This window comes from Haliotis rubra, unplaced genomic scaffold (assembly GCF_003918875.1).
Source record: "Haliotis rubra isolate DU_JTF1 unplaced genomic scaffold, ASM391887v1 Scf43, whole genome shotgun sequence".
Classification (NCBI taxonomy): Eukaryota; Metazoa; Mollusca; class Gastropoda; order Lepetellida; family Haliotidae; genus Haliotis; species Haliotis rubra.
The window spans coordinates 2,014,074-2,027,556 of NW_025767113.1; the positions used below are offsets into that span (position 1 = coordinate 2,014,074).

The 13,483-nt window shown below is 41.5% G+C and overlaps 1 protein-coding gene across 2 annotated transcripts in view; it reads left to right on the top strand.

Moving 5' to 3' along the window:
- Positions 1–475: 475 nt before the first annotated feature.
- Positions 476–13,483, top strand: part of LOC124288972 (prolow-density lipoprotein receptor-related protein 1-like) — a 32,298-nt gene continuing 19,290 nt past the window's right edge. For both annotated transcript variants that reach the window (XM_046725571.1, XM_046725572.1), the window contains exon 1: positions 476–665. In XM_046725571.1, the coding sequence (XP_046581527.1) occupies positions 596–665 (70 nt within the window). In that variant the 5' untranslated portion in view covers positions 476–595. The remainder of the gene's footprint in view (positions 666–13,483) is intronic.

The window sequence follows — 13,483 nt, forward strand, 5'->3', positions numbered from 1 at the left end:
AGTGAGCAGAGGAATAGATAACGTTTCAAATACCACAAATAGCACAGACACAAGCACACAAACACAAACACACGCACGCAGACACACTCGCACTTGAACTACTAACACTCATATACGCTGTCTCCCCGGACTTGATTTCACAATGATCATTAATATAACTGACTTCCCCCCAAGTCGTTGATGTGAATCAACACTAATGACAACCGAGCGAAGTTCATTTCCACTATGTTAAATTGCGATGCTTTATGTGTTACATATACCTACTAAGGGCCAGTCTATCTGTCTGACAACCCCAAAGTATGTATTAATAATTGTACGATGTGATTGTTCTGGCGGTGTTACCCCGCTCCATCTGTCCTGTGTACAATGCTTCAGGCGCCCGGATGTCGACCCTCCTCTGGAGGAGAGGGACGAGTCACACAAGAACACTCAGTCATGTTAAAGTTACTCTTCATAGGATGGGAACACACGGATTGACACCCCGTGTTCCAATCAAGTTCAGTCTCAGTGTGTATTGACAATTAAAGGGTAATGCCACTTTAAACGTGGTCAGAGTGGTATCATTGCTAAGTTGGATGAGCCGCCATTAAGCAAGATGGCGTCTGTACGTCTGTACGTTGTTGTACTGCTGTTGTGCATTCCCTCACTGTCATGTTTCAAACGAGGTAAGACTCTCTGACATTACTTCATGCAGGTGGTATACCTGGTCTCTGATCCGCCCGTTGTCAGCTGACTATGGCAGCGTGAGCTTCTATTATTTAAAGTGCAGTATCCACTATGCTATATCCAATACAATTATCAAGGAATGGTATAAAATCAAACACGGTTATACCGGAAGTCGTCAATTTTGTCAGTAACGTTCACATAAACATGGTATTTGTTAATCTGTACGATATCTTCAAGAATGGAATCGTTCTAAACATCGTATAGATAGTTATGTGTGCAATATCCTCGAACCGTCATTTTATGTTGATTTAAGCAGATTTGGTTAAATCAAGTGTTTTGAGGGGGTTGAAGACCTGCATTGCGCAATATTCGACAACAGTCTTTAAACGAAAGGAAACTCTGAATTATCTCACGCAGGTTTTCAGTCTGTCTGAAACAAATAACCGAATGAAAGCATGCAAAACAGTCACGTGGTTACCGTACATCAACTGGTCACTCCTCAAGATAAGAAAAGTCTGGAATTGTTCTGCAGCACATGTCACAACTATGACGTCAATCGCTCATTATAACGTAAAGATGCAACGTCACATTTGTCCATAGAAACACGCTACATATCAAACTCTGTGTTTGAAACATGTTTAAAATTTAAACATATAAACATGTTGCACGACGCTCCTGCGATTGCGCATCATAAACGCCAAAGATATACATTGAAATCAGAAATCAGTTTTTAAGTTGGAATTGGTATTTATCTCACCTCCGTGTAAAATAATTTAATTTCATTGGTCAATGACGCTTTAGCAAGTTTCCCTGTCACCCCTCGAGCTCCCAGGAGGGTGACAGCTGGAAAATATATTACCCGCTGCCACGGTAACCGCCAAACTCCCCGAAGAGAAGCTGTATCGCTAACAATCGTATGACGTCATAATATGACGCATGCAGTGCATGGAGTTCGAAAACCGTTCGATGAGCTGTTTCTGAGTTTATTATGTACACATTTATTTTACCGACGTTCATTGCTTTGTTTATACTAGTTTAAAACATTGAATCGTTTGCACACTCATCTTAACAATAATTAACCATTTCATAGAGGTTTTAAGCTTGTCAGAATATGATTCACTGATTTTAAAAATCCAGTGGAGAGGCTGACGCCATTTTGTTTACATGTCATTTCGTCGGTAGCGAGCTTATCCATCTTCAAAATAAAATAAAATGATATGTTGTACATTCAACATGGCGGTAACATAAATACGTTGGAAACTACTGGCTCGGTTGACATTGCTACAAAAAGGCATACATTAGACCGTATTACCCTCGAGAGAAGCATACAACTGTCAGAGTTACTTGTTGACAGGAATGTGCCAGCTGTAATAAACTCTATATGTGATGTACAGTGATTGGCAGTGGTGCTGTATAGACTTAAGCTATATTTAGACAGAGTAGAAGACTGTGCTATAACCCGATAGGCATCTCCAGTGACGCTGAGAACACAGTAGAAAGATCTGTAGATCTTGTTAAGGTGTATAAGGGGAGATAAATCCCACATTACATCTCAGACCACAAGAAGACCAGCATAGTGTAGGTTTAGTAACGCTTTATGTTTTAGAAATCAACCAGGCTGTCAACAGCCATTCCATGTACACATGGGTACAGTCTGGCCTTGAAACTACAGTAAAAACACAAATTCTGGCTAACTTATCCTGCCAATATTCCGAGCACAGGAAACTGAACACATCAACCCCAGTTCCGCACCAAATGTCACCTACTGGGAAATATCTGTACACACATTAGGTTACACACCACCAAATGTTTTCCCATAGACTTCTATAGTAACCTTATCATTTTTTTAAAATAGACAGGCTATCAACAGCCATTCCATGTACACATGGGTACACTCTGGCCTTTAAACTACCTTAAAACACAATATCTGGCCAACTTGTCCGGCTCGTTTTGCGAGCACAGGAAGCGGAACACATCAACCCCAGTTCCGCACCAAATGTCACCTACTGGAAACTATCTGTACACACAATAAGCATAAGTGATGGTGATAAAAATGACAGCACTAAATACTTAAAATTGTGGTCAGTTTTAATTACTGGTTGGATGTGCTTTTAAAAAACAAACATCTTACACTATTTCACCCAATCACAGCTGTCACATGTCTCTGTCTCTCTTGACTTGTTTACATACGGACCGGCTCAGTGAGCAAGCGATACTGATTTAGTGTAGTGGAACCATAAGCATAAGTCATGTTGATAAAAATGACAGCAATAGATCAGTGGTCAGCTTTAATTACTGGGTGGATGTTAAAAAACATAAAAATCTTACATTACTTCATCCAATCACAACTGTCACATGTCTCTAACTCTTCAGATGTTTACACACGGTACTCGCTCAGGGAGCATGTGATTCTAATTGAGTGTAGTGGAAACTGTAAGGTGATGGTTTACTCCGGAATGCCGGCATGTTACGGCCGCTGAACTAATCCGTTGTTGTTTCAACTATGGGGGAACTATCAAATATCCATGTACAATTTACAAGGGGTGGTACATGTATCACTGAAGAAAATGAAAAAAGAAATATGTAGATGTGAAAACAACATGCATTCTGACCAACAATATTACGATAGACATAATATCATCCACTGACTGATCGATTATGGACAAATATATGGCATTTTATTCTTGCAGAGCAACTGACATAATTCAATAATCGTTACATTATATTATGAAAAACAGGAGAAAAAGGAGAAGTAACGACTTTTGCACAGATAACAATAACATTTAGAATAACACATCATAATCAGTCACAGTCCCACATAATGAGACACAGTAACGTGGTACTGCTCTCGACTGATATGTCCATTCACAGTCCCACATAATGAGACACAGTTTCGTGGTACTGCTCTCGACCGATATGTCTATTCACAGTACCACATAATGAGACACAGTAACGTGGTACTGCTCTCGACTGATATGTCCATTCACAGTCCCACATAATGAGACACAGTAACGTGGTACTGCTCTCGACTGATATGTCCATTCACAAGCTGGCGTTTGGCTGATTCAAGTGCGTTGTCAAGAGCTCTATATTTCTTCTTCTTAGGAGGGACACGACCTCCAGCATTCAGTTGCATAAGAATAATTTCGGTCAATGTAGAGGTTGGGATGACTTGCGCCACGCTTGTTGAAGCTGGAGTGCCATCCCTCTACGTGGTTGGTGGTTCTGGGACCGGTAGTGTCGAAATGGTTCCACATTAACTAATCTGCTTTGCCTACCTTAGACAATACCTGCCTGTATTCAGGGAAGTACCCCTGGTCACTCTCTGCCTAGTCCTTAATTTCAAGTTGATTTACTGTTGCTGAGGGGTGAATATTATCATCATATATATATACTTACTGCTATTGCATTATATTACCTCTAATATATACTGCAATGTAACAATTTGTTCTGAATTGTGAAATTAGTTAATTCTAGGATGCAGGTTTTAATCACAGCACAATTCTTAGTTGTGTGTTGGTTTCACGCTTAGTTGTTTCCGGCCTGATTCCCGGTTAACTTGTCAGCTTCAACCTGGGAATCAACACGTGACAGTACCTTGCCGAAGTGCTACATACCTTAATGTGTAGTTTCTGTGTGACTGATAGTATTGTACCATACAGGAAACGGAAGCTGCAGTGTACATTTATCTGATTGCCATTCAAAATACCCCTATACTGCTATATCTATCAAATACCATCAAACATGCAAACTTATCTTAAAAGTTAAATACACATAGTTTGAGGAGGTGTGCGTTTGTGTGTGTTTGTGTGTGTGTGTGTGTGTGTGTGTGTTTATGTGTGTGTTTGTTTGTTTGTTTGTGTGTTTGTGCGTTTGTTGTGTGTGTGTGTGTGTGTGTGCAGCACGTGCTGTGTGCATGGTGTGAGTGTCTTTTGCTGTGTTGTGTGTCTGTGTATTGTGTGTCTTGTGTGTATGTTGAATTTGTATTATATTTTGTGCGTGTTGTGTGTGTTGTGTGTGTTGGGATGGTCTTTTCTACAATACACGGGTTATTGTCAAGCTTCACCAATATGGGACCAGATACGTGCTAAGGTTGGTATCTGGGTAGGATGCGTGTTGTTGACAGTGTAGAATGTGTAATGTGACCAGCATCTCTCTTGTGTCAAGTGTGTTACTTAATGGAGAGTGGAGTGTTTCCGGGGATCTCACGATTGTCCAGCCAGTCACTGGGAGATGGGCCAATGGGAGATGACACCAATCATCAACACAATTGTCGACTATATATCAGTATCATTTAAACTAATTCCTCGCCATATCCATACAGCATCTCTGCCCAAGGCACAATATTATGACCCGTGAAGACCCGGGTTAGAATGAATCTTCAGTAACCCATGCTTGTCGTAAGAGACGACTAACGGGATCGGTGGTCAGGCTCGCTGACTTGGTTGACACATGTCATTGGTTCCCAATTGCGCAGATCGATGCTCATGCTGTTGATCACTGGCTTGTCTGGTCCAGACTCGATTATTTACAGACCGCCGCCATATAGCTGGAATATTGCCGAGGGCGGCGTAAAACTAAACTCACTCTCTCACAATATGATGAGTCGCAATCGCGAATTATCTTGGACCGTTGGCGATAGATTTGTGTGTAGTTAACTTGCTTCTCCACTATATTGAAACCCTAATCCAATCAATGATTGTGAAAACACTTCCTCATATTGGTTGCTTGAAATATCTGTCAGAACCCACACCGAAACGTCGGTCCTACTGTACCGGACACGTTGTCCATCCATATATTCTAACCATTCCTTGGCACTAGCTATGTCTGGTCCCCCAGGTAACGGCACTAACTATGTCTAGTCCCCCAGGTAACGGCACTAAGTATGTCTGGTCCCCCATGTAACGGCACTAAGTATGTCTGGTCCCCCAGGTAACGGCACTAACTATGTCTGGTCCCCCAGGTAGCGGAACTAACTATGTCTAGTCACCCATGTAACGGCACTAACTATGTCTAGTCCCCCAGGTAACGGCACTAACTATGTCTGGCCCCCATGTAACTAACATTGTCGGTGGTCATCTACGACATCGTTCCCTCTCGTCCCCGCAGTAGACAATATACGTGGTTCTCTATAACAGTGTGTCTCGGGTCCTCTTAACATGTATTTGTGGTTGACTGTGATTCTCATTAACAAAATTATATCCTACCTGCGACAATACATGAGTGTGTGGCTCTGTGACTGTATGTTGGATCTATATGACACTGACTGCATCTGTTGTCCGACATGACAATACATGGATGTGTGGTTCTGTGACTGTATGTTGGATCTATATGGCACTGACTGCATCTGTTGTCCGATATGACAATACATGGGTGTGTGGCTCTGTGACTGTGTCTTGGATCTATATGACAGTGACTGCATCTGCTGATCGATATGACAATACATGGGTGTGTGGCTCTGTGACTGTATGTTGGATCTATATGACAGTGACTGCATCTGCTGATCGATATGACAATACATGGGTGTGTGGTTCTGTGACTGTATGTTGGATCTATATGACAGTGACTGCATCTGTTGTTCGATATGAAAACACATGGGTGTGTGGTTCTGTGACTGTATGTTGGATCTATAAAACACTGACTGCATCTGTTGTCCGATATGACAATACATGAGTGTGTGGTTCTGTGACTGTATGTTGGATCTATATGGCACTGACTGCATATGTTGTCCGATATGACAATACATTGGTGTGTGGTTCTGAGACTGTGTTGGATCTATATGACAGTGACTGCATCTGTTGATCGATATGACAATACATTGGTGTGTGGTTCTGAGACTGTGTTGGATCTATATGACAGTGACTGCATCTGTTCTCCGATATGACAAGACATGGGTGTGTGGTTCTGTGACTGTTTGTTAGATCTATATGGCACTGACTGCATCTGTTGTCCGATATGACAATACACGTGTGTGTGGTTCTGAGACTGTGTTGGATCTATATGACAGTGACTGCATCTGATGATCGATATGACAATACATGGGTGTCTGGTTCTGTGACTGTATGTTGGATCTATATGACACTGACTGCATCTGTTGTCCGACATGACAATACATGGGTGTGTGGTTCTGAGACTGTATGTTGGATCTATATGACAGTGACTGCATCTGTTGTGTGATATGACAATACATGAGTGTTTGGCTCTGAGACTGTATGTTGAATCTATATAACACTGACTGCATCTGTTGTCCGACATGACAATACATGGGTGTGTGGTTCTGTGACTGTGTGTTGGATCTATATGACACTGACTGCATCTGTTGTCCGATATGACAATACATGGGTGTGTGGTTCTGTGACTGTTTGTTAGATCTATATGGCACTGACTGCATCTGTTGTCCGACATGACAATACATGAGTGTGTGGTTCTGTGACTGTATGTTAGATCTATATGACAGTGACTGCATCTGCTGATCGATATGACAATACATTGGTGTGTGGTTCTGTGACTGTGTGTTGGATCTATATAACCCTGACTGCATCTGTTGTGTGATATCACAATACATAGGTGTGTGGTTCTGTGACTGTGTGTTGGATTTATATGACACTTACTGCATCTGTAGTGTGATATGACAATACATGGGTGTGTGGTTCTGTGACTGTGTGTTCGACGTATATGACACTGAGTGCATCAGCTGATCGATATGACAATACATGGGTGTGTGGCTCTGTGACTGTATGTTGGATCTATATGACACTGACTACATCTATTGATCGATATGACAATACATGAGTGTGTGGTTCTGTGACTGTATGTTGGATCTATAAGACACTGACTGCATCTGTTGTGTGATATGACAAAACATGGGTGTGTGGTTCTGTGACTGTATGTTGGATCTATATGACAGTGACTGCATATGTTGTCCGATATGACAAAACATGGGTGTGTGGTTCTATATGATAGTGACTGCATATGTTGTCCGATATGACAAAACATGGGTGTGTGATTCTGTGACTGTATGTTGGATCTATATGACACTGACTGCATCTGTTGTCCGATATGACAATACATAGGTGTGTGGTTCTGTGATTGTATGTTGTATCTATATAACACTGCACGATATGACATACATAGGTGTGTGGTTCTGTGATTGTATGTTGTATCTATATAACACTGACTGCATCTGTTCTCCGATATGACAATACATAGGTGTGTGGTTCTGTGACTGTATGTTGGATCTATATGACAGAGACTGCATCTCTTGTCCGATATAACAATACATGAGTGTGTGATTCTGTGACTGTGTGTTGGATCTATATGACAGTGACTGCATCTGCTGATCGATATGACAATACATGAGTGTTTGGCTCTGAGACTGTATGTTGGATCTTTATGACAGTGACTGCATCTGCTGATCGATATGACAATACATGGGTGTGTGGTTCTGTGACTGTATGTTGGATCTATATGACAGTGACTGCATCTGTTGTTTGATATGAAAACACATGGGTGTGTGGTTCTGTGACTGTATGTTGGATCTATAAAACACTGACTGCATCTGTTGTCCGATATGACAATACATGGGTGTGTGGTTCTGTGACTATATGTTGGATCTATATGACACTGACTGCATATGTTGTCCGATATGACAATACATTGGTGTGTGGTTCTGAGACTGTGTTGGATCTATATGACAGTGACTGCATCTGTTGATCGATATGACAATACATTGGTGTGTGGTTCTGAGACTGTGTTGGATCTATATGACAGTGACTGCATCTGTTCTCCGATATTCTTGTGTGGTTCTGTGACGATCTATATACTGACTGCATCTGTTGTCCGACATGACATGGGTGTGTGGTTCTGTGACTGTTTGTGATCTATATGGCACTGACTGCATCTGTTGTCCGATATGACAATACATGGGTTGTGGTTCTGAGACTGTGTTGGATCTATGACAGTGACTGCATCTGATGATCGATATGACAATACATGGGTGTGTGGTTCTGTGACTGTTGATCTATATGACACTGACTGCATCTGTTGTATGACAATACATGGGTGTGTGGTTCTGTGAGATCTATATGGCACTGACTGCATCTGTTGTCCGATATGACAATACATGGGTGTGTGGTTCTGAGACTGTGTTGGATCTGTATGACAGTGACTGCATCTGATGATCGATATGACAATACATGGGTGTGTGGTTCTGTGACTGTATGTTGGATCTATATGACACTGACTGCATCTGTTGTCCGACATGACAATACATGGGTGTGTGGTTCTGAGACTGTATGTTGGATCTATATGACACTGACTGCATCTGTTGTGTGATATGACAATACATGAGTGTTTGGCTCTGAGACTGTATGTTGGATCTATATAACACTGACTGCATCTGTTGTCCGATATGACAATACATGGGTGTGTGGTTCTGTGACTGTGTGTTGGATCTATATGACACTGACTGCATCTGTTGTCCGATATGACAATACATGGGTGTGTGGTTCTGTGACTGTTTGTTAGATCTATATGGCACTGACTGCATCTGTTGTCCGACATGACAATACATGAGTGTGTGGTTCTGTGACTGTATGTTAGATCTATATGACAGTGACTGCATCTGCTGATCGATATGACAATACATGAGTCTGTGGTTCTGTGACTGTGTGTTGGATCTATATAACCCTGACTGCATCTGTTGTGTGATATCACAATACATAGGTGTGTGGCTCTGTGACTGTGTGTTGGATTTATATGACACTTACTGCATCTGTAGTGTGATATGACAATACATGGGTGTGTGGTTCTGTGACTGTGTGTTCGACGTATATGACAGTGACTGCATCAGCTGATCGATATGACAATACATGGGTGTGTGGCTCTGTGACTGTATGTTGGATCTATATGACACTGACTACATCTATTGATCGATATGACAATACATGAGTGTGTGGTTCTGTGACTGTATGTTGGATCTATAAGACACTGACTGCATCTGTTGTGTGATATGACAGTACATGAGTGTGTGGTTCTGTGACTGTGTTGGATCTATATGACAGTGACTGCATCTGTTGTCCGATATGACAACACATGGGTGTGTGGTTCTGTGACTGTATGTTGGATCTATATGACAGTGACTGCATATGTTGTGTGATATGACAAAACATGGGTGTGTGGTTCTGTGATTTTATGTTGGATGTATATGACAGTGACTGCATCTGTTGTCCGATATGACAATACATGAGTGTGTGATTCTGTGACTGTGTGTTGGATCTATATGACACTGACTGCATCTGTTGTCCGATATGACAATACATAGGTGTGTGGTTCTGTGATTGTATGTTGGATCTATATAACACTGACTGCATCTGTTCTCCGATATGACAATACATAGGTGTGTGGTTCTGTGACTGTATGTTGGATCTATATGACAGAGACTGCATCTCTTGTCCGATATGACAATACATGAGTGTGTGATTCTGTGACTGTGTGTTGGATCTATATGACAGTGACTGCAGCTGCTGATAGATATGACAATACACGAGAGTGTGGCTTTGTGACTGTGTGTTGGATCTATATACAATTGACTGCATCTGTTGTCCGATTTGTCAGGACATGGATGTGTGGCTCTGAGACTCTGTTGGATCTTTATGACACTGACTGCATCTGTTGTGTGATATGACAATACATGATTATGTGGCTCTGTGACTGTATGTTGGATCTATATGACACTGACTGCATCTGTTGTCCGATATGACAAGACATGGGTGTGTGGTTCTGTGATTGTATGTTGGACGTATATGACAGTGACTGCATCTGTTGTCTGATATGACAATACATGATTGTGTGATTCTGTGACTGTGTGTTGGATCTATATGACAGTGACTGCATCTGTTGTCCGATATGACAATAGATAGGTGTGTGGTTCTGTGACTGTATGTTGGATGTATATGACACTGACTGCATCTGTTGATCGATATGACAATATATGATTGTGTGGCTCTGTGACTGTGTGTTCGATTTATATGACACTGACTGCATCTGTTGTGTGATATGACAATACATGAGAGTGTGATTCTGTGACTGTGTGTTCGATCTATATGACACTGACTGCATCTGTTGATCGATATTACAAAACATGGGTGTGTGGTTCTGTGACTGTATGTTGGGTCTATATGACACTGACTGCATATGTTGATTAATATGACAATACATGAGTGTGTGTGGATTCTGTGACTGTTTGTTGGATCTATATGACACTGACTGCATCTGTTGTCCGATATGACAATACATGGGTGTGTGGATCTGTGAGACTGTATGTTGGATCTATATGACAGTGACTGCATCTCTTGTCGATATGACAATACATGGGTATGTGATTCTGTGATTGTATGTTGGACGTATATGACAGTGACTGCATATGTTGATTAATATGACAATACATGGGTGTGTGGTTCTGTGACTGCATGTTGGATATATATGACACTGACTGCATCTGTTGTGTGGTATGACAATACATAAGTGTGTTTCTGTGACTGTGTTGGATCTATCTGACACTGACTGCATCTGTTGTCCGATATGACAATGCATGGGTGTGTGGTTCTGTGACTGTGTGTTGGATCTATATGACACTGAGTGCATCTGTTGTGTGATATGACAATACATGGGTGTGTGGCTCTGTGACTGTTAGTTGGATCTATATGACACTGACTGCATCTGTTGTCCGATATGACAATACATGGATGTGTGGTTCTGAGGTTCTGTTGTTGGATCTATATGACACTGACTGCATCTGTTGTGTGATATGACAATACATGAGTGTGTAGCTCTGAGACTGTATGTTGGATCTATATGACAAAGTGACTGCATCTGTTGATCCGATATGACAATACATGGGTGTGTGGTTCTGTGACTGTATGTTGAATCTATATGACACTGACTGCATCTGTTGATCGATATGACAATACATGGGTGTGTGGTTCTGTGACTGTGTGTTGGATCTATATGACACTGACTGCATCTGTTGTCCGATATGACAATACATGGAGTTGTGTGGTTCTGTGACTGTGTTGGATCTATATGACACTGACTGCATCTGTTGTCCGATATGACAAAACATGTGTGTGTGGCTCTGTGACTGTGTCTTGGATTTATATGACACTGACTGCATCTGCTGATCGATATGACAATACATGGGTGTGTGGCTCTGCGACTGTATGTTGGATCTATATGACACTGACTGCATCTGTTGTCCGATATGACAATACATGAGATGTGTGGTTCTGTGACTGTATGTTGGATCTATATGACACTGACTGCATCTGTTGTCCGATATGACAATACATGGATGTGTGGTTCTGTGACTGTATGTTGGATATATATGACAGTGACTGCATCTGTTGTCCGATATGACAATACATGGATGTGTGGCTCTGAGACTGTATGTTGGATCTATATGACACTGACTGCATCTGTTGTTGTCCGATATGACAATACATGAGTGTGTGGTTCTGTGACTGTATGTTGGATCTATATATGACACTCGACTGCATCTGCTGATGATATGACAATACATGGGTGTGTGGTTTCTGTGACTGTGTGTTGGATCTATATGACAGTGACTGCATCTGTTGTCCGATATGACAATACATGAAGTGTGTGGTTCTGTGACTGTGTTGGATCTATATGACACTGACTGCATCTGTTCTCCGATGGATATGACAATACATGCATTAGTATTGTGGCTCTGTGACTGTGTGTTGGATCTATATGACAACTGACTGCATCTGTTGTCCGATATGACAATACATAGGTGTGTGGTTCTGTGACTGTATGTTGGATCTATATGACACTGACTGCATCTGTTGTCTGATATGACAATACATGATTGTGTGATTCTGTGACTGTGTGTTGGATCTATATGACAGTGACTGCATCTGTTGTCCGATATGACAATAGATAGGTGTGTGGTTCTGTGACTGTATGTTGGATGTATATGACACTGACTGCATCTGTTGATCGATATGACAATATATGATTGTGTGGCTCTGTGACTGTGTGTTCGATTTATATGACACTGACTGCATCTGTTGTGTGATATGACAATACATGAGAGTGTGATTCTGTGACTGTGTGTTCGATCTATATGACACTGACTGCATCTGTTGATCGATATTACAAAACATGGGTGTGTGGTTCTGTGACTGTATGTTGGGTCTATATGACACTGACTGCATATGTTGATTAATATGACAATACATGAGTGTGTGATTCTGTGACTGTGAGTTGGATATATATGACACTGACTGCATCTGTTGTGTGATATGACAATACATAAGTGTGGTTCTGTGACTGTGTTGGATCTATCTGACACTGACTGCATCTGTTGTCCGATATGACAATGCATAGGTGTGTGGTTCTGTGACTGTGTGTTGGATCTATATGACACTGAGTGCATCTGTTGTGTGATATGACAATGCATGAGTGTGTGGCTCTGTGACTTAGTTGGATCTATATGACACTGACTGCATCTGTTGTCCGATATGACAAGACATGGATGTGTGGTTCTGAGACTGTTTTGGATCTATATGCCACTGACTGCATCTGTTGTGTGATATGACAATACATGAGTGTGTAGCTCTGTGACTGTATGTTGGATCTATATGACAATGATTGCATCTGTTGTCCGATATGACAATGCATGGGTGTGTGGTTCTGTGATTGTATGCTGAATCTATATGACACTGACTGCATCTGTTGATCGATGTGACAATACATGGGTGTGTGGTTTGTGACTGTGTGTTGGATCTACATG